We start from the raw sequence: 16,740 nt of genomic DNA, 5'->3' as shown, positions 1-16,740 counted from the left end.
TTAGCTAGTTGAGGTTAGCTTTTGGAGAATTTTGCAGTGTGCTTGAACCTGGCCAGTACACCAAGTGTAACAATAGAATTGATTGAAAACTTAACAAGAAAAATTTCAAACCAATTGTATTATATGACACTTGGTGTACATGACCAGATTCTTAACACAATGAAATTTTTTTTTCCAACTTTTGCTGGCCTTGCTTACACAATACCTAGCATTTGTAGGAATACTTTGGAAAATGAATTCTGCATATTCTCCTTTGGAACACCTATTTTATTTATGTCATTTGATTTATTCTCCAAAAACAATACACAAATAAAGGTGTAAAAGGAGAGAAAACGAGCGTGCGGAAATACCTTCGTTGTTTGTAATCACTTGAGCTACAAATCGCAAAACGTCCAAGAAAAATTAAAGGTTGAAAAATGGTTAGAGTACATGCAAGAGAGATTTTGTTAACAAGAAGACCTGGAAAATTTTCCCCAATATTTTCATTACAGGCATCTGGCTGTTCTGAGATTTCCCAAGGTCTCAGAGAGACTAATAATTCATAGCAGCCATTAGTGTACAAGGACGAAGAGAAGAAGGTACACAGCCTTCTACCTTCAAACCCAACTTTATATCATTCTCCATTAGTTTCCAGTGACTTTTCCTTTCAAATTTTACAATTTAAACAGATTACAGCAAAGTTAAATTGGCTCTCGTGCTTCCAGATGGAAACCTTGGCTCGATCATGATACAAATTGGGCTTCGGCTCCTTCCCTCTCCGCCAAATCAAACATCTTACCTGTGCATCAGAGACTGCAAGGAAAACAAAAATGTACATTTCAATCAAACACGTAAATGCATCGTTGACATACAGATTCGAAATGTATTTTGATTGAATGAAATGCATCAAGAATTAAACAGGGAAATTAGATTTTAAAGCTAATACCGATGTTTAAAGAATGGACCCAGATAACTCAATCAGATTGTAAACCATTCATCACAAAATTTATATCCGCTTTTGAGCATCAATGGATGTTTTGTGGGTATAAGATTCTGAAAACGAAAACATTTGCTTGCCAGAAACGTTTTCTTATAATGGAAGAAGTAATTCACTCTCCAGATTCAAGGACAACCAGAATGATGGTCCTAAAGCTGATGCAGGGAAACCAATCGGAACTCTTGGAAACGAATTACAACAGCACATAATTCGTAGGAGCAAGATGAGAATGAAGGTGAACGCATTTGCTTACATGTTATCTAAGAAATCCGAAAAGAGAAATGTAGTTCTTATACACATCATCTTTTCTTTGTTACAATGCTAAAGTAATCACAGTAAATCATCTTGCAATGTTGGAATAAAAGAAGCAAGCACGGTAGTGGCTTTCTTGCAAGCCAAAGCCAGACACCGACATGATGTGATGCAAACAAACTAGTGGAAAATTCAAGTTCTCTAACATGCCATCTAAAGCTTCCTTCATAAAACATAGTTTTGTTTCTCTTGAATAAAAGGTTGCAATTACCTTGATTCCTGTAACAGTGTTCCCAGGCTTAGCTGCTGCTATGCTCGCAAAAGCACCAACTCCAGATGAAGTATTTCCAGGCTTAGCTGCAGTCATGCTCCCAAAGTTAAATTTCGGCTTTTTCTCTGCGGGTTTTAATATTTGAAAAGAGCACATTAATGTCTCATCCACACTCATCATGGCACCAGCATTATCAAATTCCCCACAATAATTAGGTGCTGAAAATATCGTCACAAGTTGTCGGTTGGCAAATAACTCGTAGCCATCCTCCACAACCTGCCAATGATAAAAGAAAAACATAACTAATTGTCCTGAAGCACGGAAATAAATTAAAATTTCATATCCTCAATAGTCAGTGCAAGTCTCTATAGAAGAAAGCAACATTTGCCAATGCCACTACACCAGCAGGGGAGGTCTGGGAATGCCAAAGGCTTCATTCTTATACCAAAGAAATGAGAATTTCTCTGGATTAAAAAATACGTAAAAAAGAAATTATAACCACACAAAACCCCCGACCATAGAATCCCAGATAGGAAGTGATGTTTGGCTCCCACAGGTATATTCCCTACAGTCCTGCAAGTGTAAAGAGGATATGAACTGAACCGAAAAAACGCCAAGCAATAAAACCTGGTGAGCACGACAAATGAGATCCAAATCATGCTTCTGAAGAAACTCCGTCACCGTGTCAGGACCAAATGTAAACGAAACTCCCCGCTCGTTCCCTCCCCAACCATGAACATCTTTACTGGGATCAGACCAGAGAAGGTCACAAAGTAAACCTGTGTCTGGTACATCCGTTGGCCGCTGTAAATTTCTGATTTGATCTAAATTATGCAGGTCGGGAGAAAGACCACCATGCATGCAGAGAATCTTTTCATCAATCAGAGCTGCCACTGGAAGGCAGTTAAAACACTCTGTGAATGTCTTCCATAGCCTCACATTGAATCTTCTCTTACACTCATCATAAAATCCGTATATACGGTTTATAGATGCACATTCATGGTTTCCCCTCAAGAGGAAAAAATTCTCAGGATATTTTATTTTATATGCAAGGAGAAGACATATTGTTTCTAAACTTTGCTTTCCCCGATCCACATAATCCCCCAAGAACAAGTAATTGGCATTAGGAGGCAGTCCACCGTACTCGAAAAGCCTTAAAAGATCCGAGTACTGACCGTGTATATCACCTGAAAACAAAAAGCAGTTCACTTTTAAGAATTCATGAGATTAAATCGTTGAAAACTAAAGTCAAATGAAAAAGTAGGCAAGAATAAGAATATCAGCAAAAGCATCTGAACTAAGCAATCATACTGAAATTTTCTACATTATCTGACCTGTTCAAATTTCCAAGGCACGAAATGGTGAAATGAGCACAAAACGTGAGCTTTCACAAAGAAGTGATGTACCTCATTACTAGAATATATTAACCCATAACATTCCCCTAAGCAATTATTTAGATTCGGTTTTCCAGTTACAAAATTAATTTATTATTATTATTCAGGGTACCCATAAACCTTAGCGTCCCATCATCCCCCAACAAATTAATTTTCAACGCCACGATGCCCGCATGTCACATCCCTCAAAATAATTCAGAAAAGATCACAAATCTCCATAACTTACGTAGTCTACAAAACTAGAATTACCAACTAACATTTTACAAAACAAGTTCCTTTATCATCAGTTGATTAACTATCAATTACTTCGTTCTTTCTTTTGGTCAATACCAAACTTTGAACGAGCGATGAAAGAAGAATAAGAAAATAAGAGTAACTGACTATACATATGAAACTCAAAACTTCTGTGAGAAGGATTGATTTACACACCCTCCATGTTTCATGTTATCGACCTTGTGTGCAGGTATCATAATTATATGCAACACCCCTCCAATATCATAAAGAAAGAAGGTCACCCTTCATCTAAAAGCATATCCGACCTTTAGCATACTTACAGGCAAAATACTACATGAGTTTAGAAAATATAGCCCACTTAGCTCTCGTGCACAAAACATATAAGCACGCCCACACTTGCATTTGCACAAGAACATAAGTGTTACATTACTTGTCATGAGTATAAAGCAGACACTGCAGTAAAGCTCACTGCTTGAACGTCTATGATACAATATTTTGTACAAATACAATTCTAGGATTGCTACAGCCGAGCGCAATGGCGTTCTATGATTCATACAGCCGACCTCACTTAGTGGGATAAGGCTTTGTTGTTGATGTTGCAATTCTACAAACAATTAACACGCCCAGACATTGCCAATACTTGAAATGTTAAAAGGTTTACCAAATTGTAAACACGCCATAACCGGATCATCTAAAATTGTTCCAATCAAGCTATTCATGCCCGAATTCAGTAACCAAACTATACTCACTATACATTGCCAAACTACACGACAACCTTCGCTGTTATCAAAGAATAAAATGTTCGACTGACCCAATCCTAGTATTGAACATATTTTGCGACCTCAAACAAATTACCCCGAATATCAAAGCACAAACATTGGCTCACTAATTTATCAATCAAATGACAATCCTTAACGAAACACTTCCATAATTTGAGCAGTCAGATGAATGTTTTGCGATACAACATACCGATTTTCACGGATTATTCCACAAAAACAAACATGGGTCAGAAACAAAAACAACTAAAATTTCCCCAAATAATGAGTACACACAACCTAATCAAATCAAAGAACAGAACTTTCCAATAAATTCCAACTTATTCAAGGCCGCAGGACAAAACCCATCACTAAAATTCAAAACTAAACGGAAAAATTAAGGTTGTTTTGCAAAGAAAAGTACCACAAATCTTGATGGGTGCTTCGAGCTCTAACAAATTAGGCTGCTGCAAGAAGATTTCTTTAGAGACCAAACAAAGCTGCCGGATCTCCGACTCCGACAGCTGGACCTGCTTCCCGGGCCGGCCTCGGACTTCGAGGAGTCGGTTGATTATGTCGTCCAGAACCGATTGGTCCATTTCCCAGGAGTTGGCCGACGTCTAAAAAGTCAACGGTTCGATTGAAAACTGGAAGACTGAAACTTGAAAAAGAGAAGAAGAAGAAGAAGAAGAGAGGGAGTGAAAGAAAAGCATGGGACTTTTGGGTGGGGGGGATTTGGTGGGTTGGGTTCTTCTGGCTGTCGTTTTCTGTGAAAGGGATGTCGTCTCAGTGTTGGAGAGTGGTGTTTGTGAGTTGTGACGTTCTTGTGTGATTTCAGAGAGAGAGAGAGAGAGAGAGAGAGGAGAGAGAGAGCAATTGGGAGGAAATGGGTGATCCGTAATTTACTTCCCACTCAATATTTTAAATTCTAAATTCTTGCACAAAATAATATTTATTGTTTTGTCAACTGTTTGAAGGGTGAACAATTTAAGGTTCTTGTTCTTGTTTTTGGGTTTTGATTTCTGCTACAAGATGTTGCTTTCAGTGTTTGGTGGGCGTTTGAAGGTACACAAATTTGATGGAAATGAAATGCTCTCCATTTTTTTTTTTGGTTAGAAAATATGATTTTCTAGAACTTAGGTTTAATCGCTTTTAGGTACGTAAGGATTTGTCTTCGGTAGTCCAACTTACGAAGTAGTCTGATTTTTTAAACAATCTTCACAATTCAATTTTTTTTAGAGGTACTTTTACTGCTCATTTTTAAACTACTCAGTAGTTTTAGATTATTAAAAAATTATTAAAAAATCAAGATAACCATTCATTTTTTTAAGTGAGAGGGGGATGATTGAAATTGTTTTAGGGTTCTCCTCCCTCCAAAACACTAAAGTTCAAATCACTTTCCGTAGAGAATCGAAATAATAATTATGCGACTTCAAAAGTGTATCTTTGATATTGATTCATGAACGGAAACTTTATAAGGTGGTTTCTTGAATGTTGAAAACACAACCGAAGACATAATCTTGACCTTGAATACAAAGGTCATTTTCTTGTTTCTTTTGTTTGTGTTTGGCCCGTTGTTTGTGTTTGTGTTTTTAAGGCTTATCCGGCAACCCAAAATCAATGCGAAATTGAGTTTCTCATCTGGTGAATCTAAAGGTTGAATCTGACTAATCAACCGTAATTTTAAAGTAAAACAAAGAAGATAGGGGATAAAAACTTCTACTCTGACTATAGTTCGATCTGTAAGCGAGATTTGACCAAGATTTTTAATCATTTAAATCACAAATTTCTTATTTTCCTATGTAACGAGAGATTTTTCAATGTGACCATCACATGATGTAATACACTACGTGTCGCTATATAAATGGTGGGAAATGTATGTTAAAGGGTTAATAACTTAAAATTTTTAATTTTCCACTACTCACATAAAAATACGTAATGTACCATATGTGTTCCTATCACAACTAAAAATTTTACCTATGTAACAGTTGGCAATCTTTATCTCTAATCTCGAGTACAAAAAGTGATTTTTCAATTAATATTACCCCCCGTCTGGTCAGTAACAAAAAGGTTGCTATTAAAAGTAAGAAAACAATAAACATAGGATAAAACTCATCAATGCAGAACCTTTTTCCAGTCAACTGAAAAAAACGGCGCGACAATCAGATCAGACGGCCGAAATCGCATCTGAAGAATCTCAGAGATGAGAAGAGGAGGAGGAGGAGGAGGAGGAGGACATTCTTCTTCTGGGAATTACAGAAACCCATGTCTGACCACCATGCACCAACCATGGGCTTCTTTGCTGGTTTATGGCATCAAGCACGTCGAGGGCAGGTCCTGGCCTTCTCCTATCCGAGGTTTCAACCTTAAATTCTTAGAATTCATTCAAAATTCTGATGCCCTTTTGGTTTAATCTTATGTTTTTTGATGTTGGTGTGTAAAGTTTTGAGCTTTTGAGAATGTGGTATGTTATTTGCTAGCTAGTTCGTAAAGTGGGAGTGTTAGGAATTTACCTTAAAATCTCCGAATTCAATTCAAAATTCTGATACCCTCGTATCTTTCTTTTTTCTTTTTCTTTTTTCTTTTTTAATGTTTGGGAGTGAAGTTTTGAACTTTTGAGAATGTTGTCTGTTATATGTTATTGCTAGCTAGTTCGTTAAGTTGGAGTAGAAACTTTAAGTAAGCTGCAAAGTTTTGATCTTATTTTTTTTGAGAAGCAATTTTTTTATTTATAAGAGTTTAATTTCTTCGAAAAAGATTGATTCGTCAAGTGTTACTGCTTTTTTCTTCAATTTAGATATTGTTTTGTTGTGATAGTTGTTATTGGATTCTTGTTGTTATGGTTATTGTAATTGTTGACGGAGATGATATTCTTTGTAAAGTCTCGAATTTGTCTTTCGAAGGCCGTCTCTGGAGTCATGCCGCTGGTAAGGTTCCTGATGAGGCTACAGTCAAGGCAATGGAGGAATTCTACAGAGAAATTTATGCAGTTGATGGAATCACTGATCTCAAATTTCCGGAACATTATCCCGTTTCCAGACATTTAGGTATTCTAAGTTTGGTACTTTGTTTCATGGATGTTCCTCGTTTCGTGTGTGTGTGTGTGTGTGCATAAATACATCCAGAGTATCTTCCATGTGGATTTATCTCCAGTGGAATGCTCTTTTTAATCAATCTTCATCCAAATTTGGAGAAAGAAGCTGTTGCATTTTGTTTTTATTCCTCGTTTAGGCGGTCTAGACATCACACGTGCACACAACACAAATTTGACAAATTACGGTTTCATGTTTGAAATAGGGTGTGTCGAAGTGTTTGGATGTGTTAGAAGTGAAGAACTTGTGTCCTGGGAGTTGGGGTGGGCTACTGTTTTACTTATGACCTTTTAGTTCATTATATAGCAAGGTGATGGTTGTTCCAAGGCCGTGTTGATTAAGCTCTGACCGATTTATTTCATATGCAGGTGAGGCTGGAAGCACAAACTGATATGTTTTGGCTTTGTGAGCAGCCACAGGTGTGTATTATTTTCGCACTGCTACATTTCTGGCAATTCCTGTGATTTTGAGTAGCTCATATCATATATGATTAAGCTTTTATTTCTTCGATTATTTCAGAAACTGTTAGTTCCATTTGAGATGGTGTCTACAACTTGGAGAAGAAGGTGCATATTGTGCATAAGAATTTACTCTCTCTCTCTCTCTCTCTCTTACTCATTTGCCTGTCTCAGATATATGAAGGTGCAATTAGAGGTCTTTCCTCGGTTAATAGTCCCCTTCCAGTAAGATTTCCAATTCCAAATCCACAATATCCATTCTCGCTGAAGCCAGGGTCTATCTTTGTGCATGTCCCTGTATCTAGAACATCTGAAGTTGTGATATCTTCGAGTCCCACTGCAGCCATAGCTGGTGCGCGTGCTGCAGCTACACAGTTCTCGAAGAAAGTTCAAGATTTTGAAACGACTGCCCAAAATAATGCATCGGAATCTGTAACGACCCTTCCATTAAAGGGCGAATCTGTTGAAAAAGATACAACACCATCTGCTAAACTTAGTGAGACTTCTAACAAGGGAGAATTGACATCAAATAACAAGGAGCAAATAAGTCCCGTTAAAGACAAGGGAAGCTGCAGCCTCAGCCAACCTTATTCTGGAGCTTTGAGACCTCGACCTGGTGCACCTTCGAAGGTAGGAAGTTTCTTCACTCAGACTTGTATGAAACAAGTGCATGCACGCATGGCTTTCATTATAATAATGGTGTCAAGTCACTTGATCAGTCCAGTTAAAGAAGGTCGGTCTAGTTTCATTCTGATTTGATATGTATGCATGACCTTGCCACGAAACTTGTGTGCTATTTTGCTGTTCTACTGCATCACGAGTGTCCCTTGACACTCTACAGCAAGCTGGTTATTCTTTCTTCCCTTGCATTACTAACTATTAGAATTCCCCTGTTCCACATTGGCCAGAAGGTTTGAGAACAAGCCCTTTAAATAGAATTATCTCTGTGCATGTCCCTGTATCTAGAACATCTGAAGTTGAGATATCTTCGAGTCTCACTGCAGCCATAGCTGGAGCTTTGAGACCTCAACCTGGTGCACCTTCTAAGGTATGAAGTTTCTTCACTCAGGCTTGTATGAAACAAGTGCATGCACGCATGGCTTTCATTATAATAATTGTGTCAAGTCACTTGATCAGTCTAGTTAAAGAAGGTCAGTCTAGTTTCATTCTGATTTGATATGTATGCGTGACCTTGACACGAAACTTTGTGTGCTATTTTGCTGTTCTACTGCATCACGAGTGTCCCTTGACACTCTACAGCGAGCTGGTTATTCTTTCTTCCCTTGCATTACTAATTGTTAGAATTCCTCTGTCCCACATCGCTTTAAATAGAATTACCCCACTCTAACTAATACTGAGGCATTTTGTATTAAAACCCCACACCTGACGGATTGAACTGGTGGCCAAGTGAGGACAATATCGTTGTTGTTGGAGTGGGCCCATGGCCCGTCTACCTCTCTTCCCCTGTTTTCGGCAGAAAAAAAAAAAGGATTTATCTGTAGATATGGTTCTGTTTTTTGTGTAGTTGGATGTAGTATTTGATTTGAGGTTGGGTCATTTTAATCAAGGGCATTACTACAAGACTACATGGAATTTCTGGTTGTGGACTGAACATGGAATGAAACTGTAATAGATTGTTCTTACTTGGTTTATAAAACAATGCAACAGTAGGGCGACGCAGAACTTAGAGGTGAGCACACGAAGCGGAAGCAAGACTTTGGGCTTGAGTAATGTAAACACCGGTGAGAATCGCTGACCCAAAAAACTTCTTGGTTTCAAGAACAAAAGGCTCCTTGAGAGGAAAAAAAAGCCATTTTAATTGATATTTGTTAGATGTGGGTTTATTAAGCGTAGTCTTGCTCTAGTTACCTAATTTGGATCCGATTTTATGTCTAATAATGATGGTCAGGATGCATTAAACATGGTAATATTTGGCGCTTGTGATGCCATCTTTTTTCGATTCTACAAGTTCGCCGATGTTGAAACACTTGATATACTGATGTCGATTGCTGGAGGTTAATGATAACCATTTTGAATAGCCAGACCTGAAGACTTTGTCAATGATGTTTACATTTTTGCTGCAGCGGTGGGTGAGAGTGATGTGGCCATGAAAGACTTTTCATTTATTCTTGGAACGTGGAACTCTTTCGCAAATATCGCGCATCACTCGCAGCAGCGAGATGTTCTGCAAAGTGGATCTTCAACTTGGAATATGCTTTTCTACATCCTTGCATTGTATTGTATCTGTAATCTGTAATCTGTAACTAGGAATGGTTTGTGTAAAGCTTGATGTTAGTTTACAGGGTGGTGAGATAAGTACGGGGTTGTTTGGTATCCTTCTTAGATCGAAATTTTTGCTTTTGAAACAAGTACTAAGTAATTTAGTTGCATTCATCATTTTTAAAAACTATAAATGTAGTTTAGTGTGTTCAATTGTGATAAAGTTCTGAAATTGGTGGAAAATTTAACAAAAAAAAAATTGCATTTGTGCAAGTGTTGCAGAATTTACATTTATAGTTTTGTGTGGAAAGTATTGTTGTCTAATTGATCGGTTAACCAGAAGGACTTCCATAACATGGGAAGGCGTCCCGTACCATGCAAGTTGCTCCAGTTAGATAGGGCTTTCCAGCCATAGGTTTGATGAGTGGTCCTTTGGTTATAAGTAGTGTGAGTTGGCTTCTCTACTTGGCATGGAAAATATCTTTGTATTTCAGCAAAGCTTAGTTCAAATGGGTGTTTCATATTTTTTGTTGTTGATGAGTTTATTAGTGTTGATGAATGTGGCTACTGATTCTGAAGCAGCTTCTTCTGTATTACCCTATTGCATTCCTAGTCGATCTCCGCCGCCGCCGCCTCTATGGAATCGTCGTAACCATTTCCGTTATATCGTACCATCTCCTCCTCCTCCGCAGACGCAGCCACCAATGTTGCCACGGCTGCCGTCTCCATCAGATTCATTAGCCCCACCACCTCCACCTCCACCTTCACCATCATTTGCATCGCCACCACCACCATCCTCACTGCCACTGCCATCAACACCACCGACATCACCACAGCCACCACCATCATCATGGGCATCACCACCACCACCATCGTCATAGAAAAGATTCATAACAAAGGATCGATGCGGTTAAGGTGCGCCTTCCTAAGTTATGGTTTCAAATTCAATGTTTGCATTACGAGTGGAGATTTACAGTATCCAAAAACTTATCATAATCCTTGCTGAAGAAAGTATGTAGTTTCAGTTCAGCACCTTAGTTCAAATGTTGGGTCCTATCTCCTATGGTGTCGTTGACATTTATTATGATTGACGTAGATATGAGGCTGAGGCATATCAGCATATGTCGGCTTCATCTTTGTATTAAAGTTATGCACCTAATTATGTGCTGTTGTTAGCTATCACTTACTCCATTTCCCTATCTATATTTGACTACAAACAGTTTTGAATATACGTTTGGTAAAAAAACTTAAAAGTGCTTTTAGTTTATATGAACGTTTTTAGGAAGCACTTTCAATTACTTTTTCTTGACCAAGAAGCGTACTTATAGAAGAAACCTACATGACACACGACCAGATGTATAAATTAGTATTTGCAAAAGAGTACAGCCATAACAAATATACAAAGAGGTGACAAATTTTGAAATTTCAGCCATGTTTCGTTACTTCTTACTTTTCAGTTTGCAATTGAAAGAATATACAAGATTGTCCGTGTACGTGACATACATAATAAGGTGGTGTGCAGTGCATACTAGCAAATTAAGTAGGGTGGTGCAATACTGTCATTCACACACCATTTTTAACCTTTCACACTGACATTTCAATTTTCGGTATGTTGGATCAAATGAATTGAAAATGATCAAATGACAGAAAGTAACAAGGAATGTGTAAGAGATAAAAAGTAGTGTGTGGATAGCACCACCCTTATAGTTTACAATTAGATAAAGAGTTTGCAAACCACAAAAGAATAAGTGTTCGCGAACCCTAAACCCTTTACAGATGTATATAGATATATTATATATACATATAGATGGCCAACAGAGCCTATATATTGAAGCTGGAAAATGAATCAGGCAAGCTCGCAGATGAATTAAAGATCATTTCTTTCTTTGGTCATGCCAACTTATAAGTATGATGATTATCATCTCCCGTATTATTTATACTTTATTCTCACTTCTATTTTTCTCCTATTGTACTCTTTTGTTTATAACTTTTCGATTGAATAAAACAAACGAGAACTAAGGAAATATAAATAGTCTTTAGATCAAATAAAGCGAAAGAAAATCAAGAAAATAAAAGTGTCCAAAACAAGAAATGATGTGTAAAAATAATTTCTCATGTTGTAAACCTATTTTATAGAGAGAAGATAGCGGAGCGGCAAGCAGAGGAGAAAATGGCTTGAGGAATTATGTGATGATTCTCTATGCATCGAGCCGTTTCTTGCCTCAACCCTCAAATAGGAAGAGGGGTACTTTACAAAGAGACGGTAATTGCTTTGCATCGTGTCTTTATTTTATACTAAACATGATGGGTTTTGTTACTTATCCTACAAGCAATATAAAGTCCAATAGTAAAGATCTACAATATCTCATAAGATTCCTAAACATAAAATACTTAGCATTTATACAATGGCATTCCTAACTAATAAAAACTGTAACGTCTCATCAATTATTTATTACCCCGCTCAAATTTAAAACGAAAATAAGTTAACAAAATCAATCCTAAAATTTTAATATTGTGAAGAAAAATTCTCTAGCAAGCATGTGGGTCTCCCCTTGTATGTGACATGGTCAATGGAAGAATACTTCATAAGTTTCCCTAATTCATATGACTTTCAATCCAAGCGGATTCTCTCTTCTCCCTTGTTTTCTTTCATTAATTTTGTGGGGGGTTGGTTAGAAAATCCAAAAGGATATGCCACGAGGTACAACACAAACAGCCTATCTAGCGGTCAAGCCATGACTCTACTACACCTAATAAAGGTAAGGTTCTCAATATATTATACATACAGTACCACACAAAATACAAATTCACCTATCTCGTGATCTATATACATATTTCAAGCATCATATAAGCTCGATCAGCTCAAGAGTTGGGAGTGTAAAATTAATTTGGCTCCTAATTCTTGCTTGTATCTGATGATATTGCTACTTGTTGGCTTACTTTGTCTGTCACAAAACAGTCATCAAATGGGCAAAAGCTATGTTGCAATCTTATTACAAGGTTTACATGAGATACATGATGCAAGTACGGTGCTTGAAGTTGCAAATGTGGTTTGTGGTTTCTCTGGAGCTGGTCACAATATGCAACACGTGAAGTTAGGCCGGAGAACTGGAGCTAGAACGCCTCCTTCTCCGACACGCAACAGGCCGGTCCATATGGTTTCCCCTACTGCACCTCAAAAACCTAGTGTTAATCTTTTACCTCCACCACCACCACCACGACGTATGTCCTCAACTTCTTCTACACCATGATCTTTTTATCTAGCCAATTATCAATGTTTCTTATTTGTTTGGTTAACTTTGTATTTAGAAGTTTGATTCTTTGAAAGTTAGTTCGATGGTTCCAAATTTGTGGTTGATATTCTTGAAAGGACACTAATTGACTCTTTACCAAAAAGGCCAATAAAGTAATATAGAGTGCCCAACTCCAAGAAAGTCAAATTAGCCTAATGCATTGCTTGTAACATGATAGAGATTTTCATGGAACAGAGTTCATTGCAACTGTAGTGTTCCGAACCAATAATACAAGGCCATATGTAAGACTCTTCATATGACCTTATATTATTGTTTAATCTATTTCATATAAGCCAATCTCTTGTAACTTATGCTTGTTAGAATCAATCAAATGTCAAATATACAATATATAATAATTTGCATGGTTTATTTTGAATGAAAATTCCACAAAAAATACAATATATCAAAATATGAACAATTAATGAAATTGCATATAAAATCACAAATCACTTACTTGTTTACGAAGATAAAGGCTTGCAGTAGCAATCTCATAAGACATAAATTCGCCCCTACACCAGTGCATAGTTCAACGGGCATCTATCTTGCAAGATACAACTATATAATTCAAGTTCTTGCACTTGAACTTGGATTCTTGGCAAATTTGCTTAGTGTTTCTCTATGAAGAATTAAGGAGAAAGCGATGGAATTGATGATTTGGTTTATGATATTACTGCCATATATATAATGGCGTATTTGAATAGTTATGGATGTTCACACTTATCTTTTTAGAACGGATGTAACTATTTGCAATCAGTCTTATCATTTCGGAAAAAAACTGAATCCAAAAATCAAAAACGTAAAAATCGTACTTGTATTTTTCATCTATCCAAGCCCAAGAGTCCCAACATTTAATATATACATCCAAACCTTCCAAATCTAAGACCCAAAATCCATGACTTAGGCCCAATTCTTTTCAAACTATAAACAGGTTTAGTGAGTGAACTCACTTGCAAAGGGGACTTTCCAAAAGTGTATGGGCGATGTGGGACTCTCAGTCCCTCACAAGTTCCAAGTTCCAACAATGCTAACGTGGTAAACATAAAGCCAAAGAAACCAGATCAAAAGAAAAAGAAGCATAATAAGAAAGCAGAACTGCATGACGAGTGAGCACCAACCAAAGACGGATAAACAATCCGAGACAAAATTGCATGGCCTACTTGCTTTTTGAACTTCTTGTTTCCCTTATATTAGAACCATCCGATAAGAAATATGAGGAGATTTAAATAACCAAAATCAGAAAAATAAAGAAGAGGGTTGCTATTATCTCTTAAATGCCATGAATGGTGTTGCTTGATTTGATTAGTTGCTTTGCCCACTTGTTGCTTGCTGCCGACAATATAGCAAGGCTTTGGTCCCAAATACCAAGTACAAATACAACAGCTTTGCCTCGAGTTGATGCAAGTCATTGTTTTCTTCTTAATCATTCCCAGCTTCATCGATCGAACACCTTGAAATGGTCATAAGGGGGGCCAAAATTCAATAGTATTTCGTATCACATAGTTAATTAATATGGCCTTAGCAATTGAGAAATAATTTCACATACGTCTTTCTACCATGCATACTCATTTTATTTGTGACACTTGAGTGAAATAAAGCAAAGAAAATTAACGAATATTTTTAATAAAAATGTGACAGAAAAAAAAATAGTATTGCCCTAAACATATCCAATTCCTGATCCAAAATAACAGTATTTTCTTTATCGTTTGTCAATATTTAAGAGAAATAAAGGATCAAAAGTGGTTCTTTTTTTGGTTAATAAGAAAGGATCAAAAGTTTCTCATGCATGATGCATCCAATTTAGTGACTCGGTCAACTTATTTAGTACTCTTTGTAAGTTTTGACCATATATTATTATGAGTCGATACAGGGTGATTTGGCAAAATTTGGCTTCTAATTTGAATCTTAAACATAAGAAAGGTAGAGAAGATGATAGGGTAGTGCTATTCATAAACCTCTTTTTACTTTTTACACATTCTTGTGTTCATTGATCTTCTTCAATTCATTCTATTCAATGGTCAAAAATTAAAAAGAGTGTGTAATACGTAAAAATAAATGTGTGAATAGCATTGACCCAAATGAAAAAGTTGTAATTAGCTAATCTGGTTTGGCTTCTCTATCCAAAAATTCAATACAATTATACTAATTAAAGTCAACAAAACATGCATCATGAGTCTTTTACAAAACAAAAATATAAAAAAAATGCATCAAGAGTACTCACATGTACAGTATATAATATTTTTTGAGTAATTTGGGAAATTAACTGGTGATCTAGCTAAAATTGGTTGTGACATCACCCTTTTTCAGGTAATTAAACTAATTAATGATATAACTGTTGGAACGGTCATAATCAAGGTCCAACACCAACAAGAATCTTATCTTCTTTGTTCCCAAGTAACTTACTCAAATCAATTTTTATGGACTAAAATTATTAGCAAACAGCTATACGCACAATAGTACTATGATTATGGAAAAGTTTAGGTCGTGCTATCCACACACCTTTTTTTTTCCCTTTCACACACACACACTTAATTTGTGTCATTTGGTCATTTTCAAGTCATTCAATCCAACCGTTAAAAATTGAGAAAAATATGAGAAAAAAAATTTTGTATGAATAGTACTACCCAAAAGCTTTCTACTGATCACCCGTTATGAAAATTTACAAGGCAATTATAAAAGGTGAATAAAAAAGGCAATATCTAAGAAGAAAGGAAATATCTAAGAAGAAAGGAATAATTGGCTATGGTGACCACTGACCGTCATCTCTCCACATACTTTCCCAAAAATAGTAAACAAAAATACAAGGTCCAAAAATGGTATGGTTAACACTTGCCACAGATGGACCAACGTGATTAAGGACAGCTAGCTCTACTAGCTTGAAAAAGTTTTATTGGTTATCGAAAACACAAACGACGTGATGTACCATTCCACTTTAGTTAGCTCTCGGATATACTGAGTAGCTCCTCCAAATAGTCTGCGCCTAAATCCTCAAACACCACAACTTTTTCCAACTGATCTTCACCTTCTTCATCATTCTTTTGATGCTGATTATGATGCAATGATTTCTTCTTTTTGTTCATCGATGATTTTCTCTTCATAGAGTGCCTTCTCTTTAAGGCCAAAACCGGAGACGAGCCGTCCTCAAAGCCATACTTCATCTCCACAAGTGACTGATGAACCACGTCAGCTGGAAAGTTGAGGACCGCCGAAGACCCCCGCATTGAAAGTGCTGCTTGGTCGTAAGCCAAAGCCGCCGCCTCTGCCGTGTCAAAAGTTCCCAACCAAACCCTAACACCGTTTCGCGTCGAATCTCTTATCTCCGCCGCAAACTTTCCCCACGGCCGCCGCCGAACGCCTCTATAAGCAACTACTTGATCTTCGTTAGCTGTGGCACTAGAAGAATTCACCTCTTCATGGTCTTTCGACTGAGTGGAGGATACTATTGAATCCGACGAGTTCTGATCTCCTGCTGGCGCCTCAGCAAGAACTCCATAGAGAAGCATTTCTTCTGAATCGTTCTCATTAAATGGTAGCTGGGGAAAGGCTGATTGGTTGTGATAATCTTTAAAGTCGAACATGTTCCATGAGAGATGATCATCGTGAGAATATTCTAGGGAGTTGAAGGAAGAAGAAGATTCAAACGAGAATTCAGAATTAGGGTTTTGGAAGAACGAAGGGTCCATCTTGTTTTGTGGAAGAATGAACAATTTGCAGAATTTCTTCTTCTAGCTCTTCCTTTGAACAAATATTGGAATGGATATTTCAGTGAGTGGCGTACGTTTTGCGTTTATAAAAGGT

The 16,740-nt window shown here is 37.1% G+C and overlaps 2 protein-coding genes and 1 pseudogene across 2 annotated transcripts; 1 reads left to right on the top strand and 2 right to left on the bottom strand.

Annotated features, from left to right (window-relative positions):
* Positions 1-441: 441 nt before the first annotated feature.
* Positions 442-4,808, bottom strand: LOC103434201 (serine/threonine-protein phosphatase PP1-like). Its single transcript, XM_008372512.4, has 4 exons — positions 4,307-4,808; positions 2,127-2,686; positions 1,500-1,775; positions 442-792 (listed from the first exon to the last, which is right to left on the bottom strand). Exons 1-4 carry the CDS (start codon positions 4,479-4,481, stop codon positions 775-777), a joined length of 1,029 nt encoding a protein of 342 aa, XP_008370734.1. The 5' UTR covers positions 4,482-4,808; the 3' UTR covers positions 442-774.
* A 1,153-nt stretch (positions 4,809-5,961) lies between these two features.
* Positions 5,962-10,834, top strand: LOC103434340 (uncharacterized; annotated as a pseudogene).
* A 4,712-nt stretch (positions 10,835-15,546) lies between these two features.
* On the bottom strand, positions 15,547-16,740 carry LOC103427742 (ethylene-responsive transcription factor 1B-like). The gene has a single exon (XM_008365812.4). The coding sequence runs from the start codon at positions 16,623-16,625 to the stop codon at positions 15,879-15,881; it is 747 nt and encodes a 248-aa protein (XP_008364034.3). The 5' UTR covers positions 16,626-16,740; the 3' UTR covers positions 15,547-15,878.

This window comes from Malus domestica, chromosome 04, assembly GCF_042453785.1.
Source record: "Malus domestica chromosome 04, GDT2T_hap1".
Taxonomy (NCBI): domain Eukaryota; kingdom Viridiplantae; phylum Streptophyta; class Magnoliopsida; order Rosales; family Rosaceae; genus Malus; species Malus domestica.
Note: the sequence above shows the minus strand (reverse complement) of the source record. Positions and strands in the feature narration are given on the sequence as shown.

What these genes read in the sequence shown, in the direction of transcription:
- LOC103434201 (XM_008372512.4), bottom strand. Translation starts at nt 4,481, where the DNA reads ATGGACCAATCGGTTCTGGACGACATAATCAACCGACTCCTCGAAGTC. An exon ending in AGCACCCATCAAGATTTGTG is followed by an intron (nt 2,687 to 4,306) that starts GTACTTTTCTTT and finishes TTTTGTTTTCAG; the next exon opens with GTGATATACACGGTCAGTAC. An exon ending in TCATTTGTCGTGCTCACCAG is followed by an intron (nt 1,776 to 2,126) that starts GTTTTATTGCTT and finishes TATCATTGGCAG; the next exon opens with GTTGTGGAGGATGGCTACGA.
- LOC103427742 (XM_008365812.4), bottom strand. Translation starts at nt 16,625, where the DNA reads ATGGACCCTTCGTTCTTCCAAAACCCTAATTCTGAATTCTCGTTTGAA.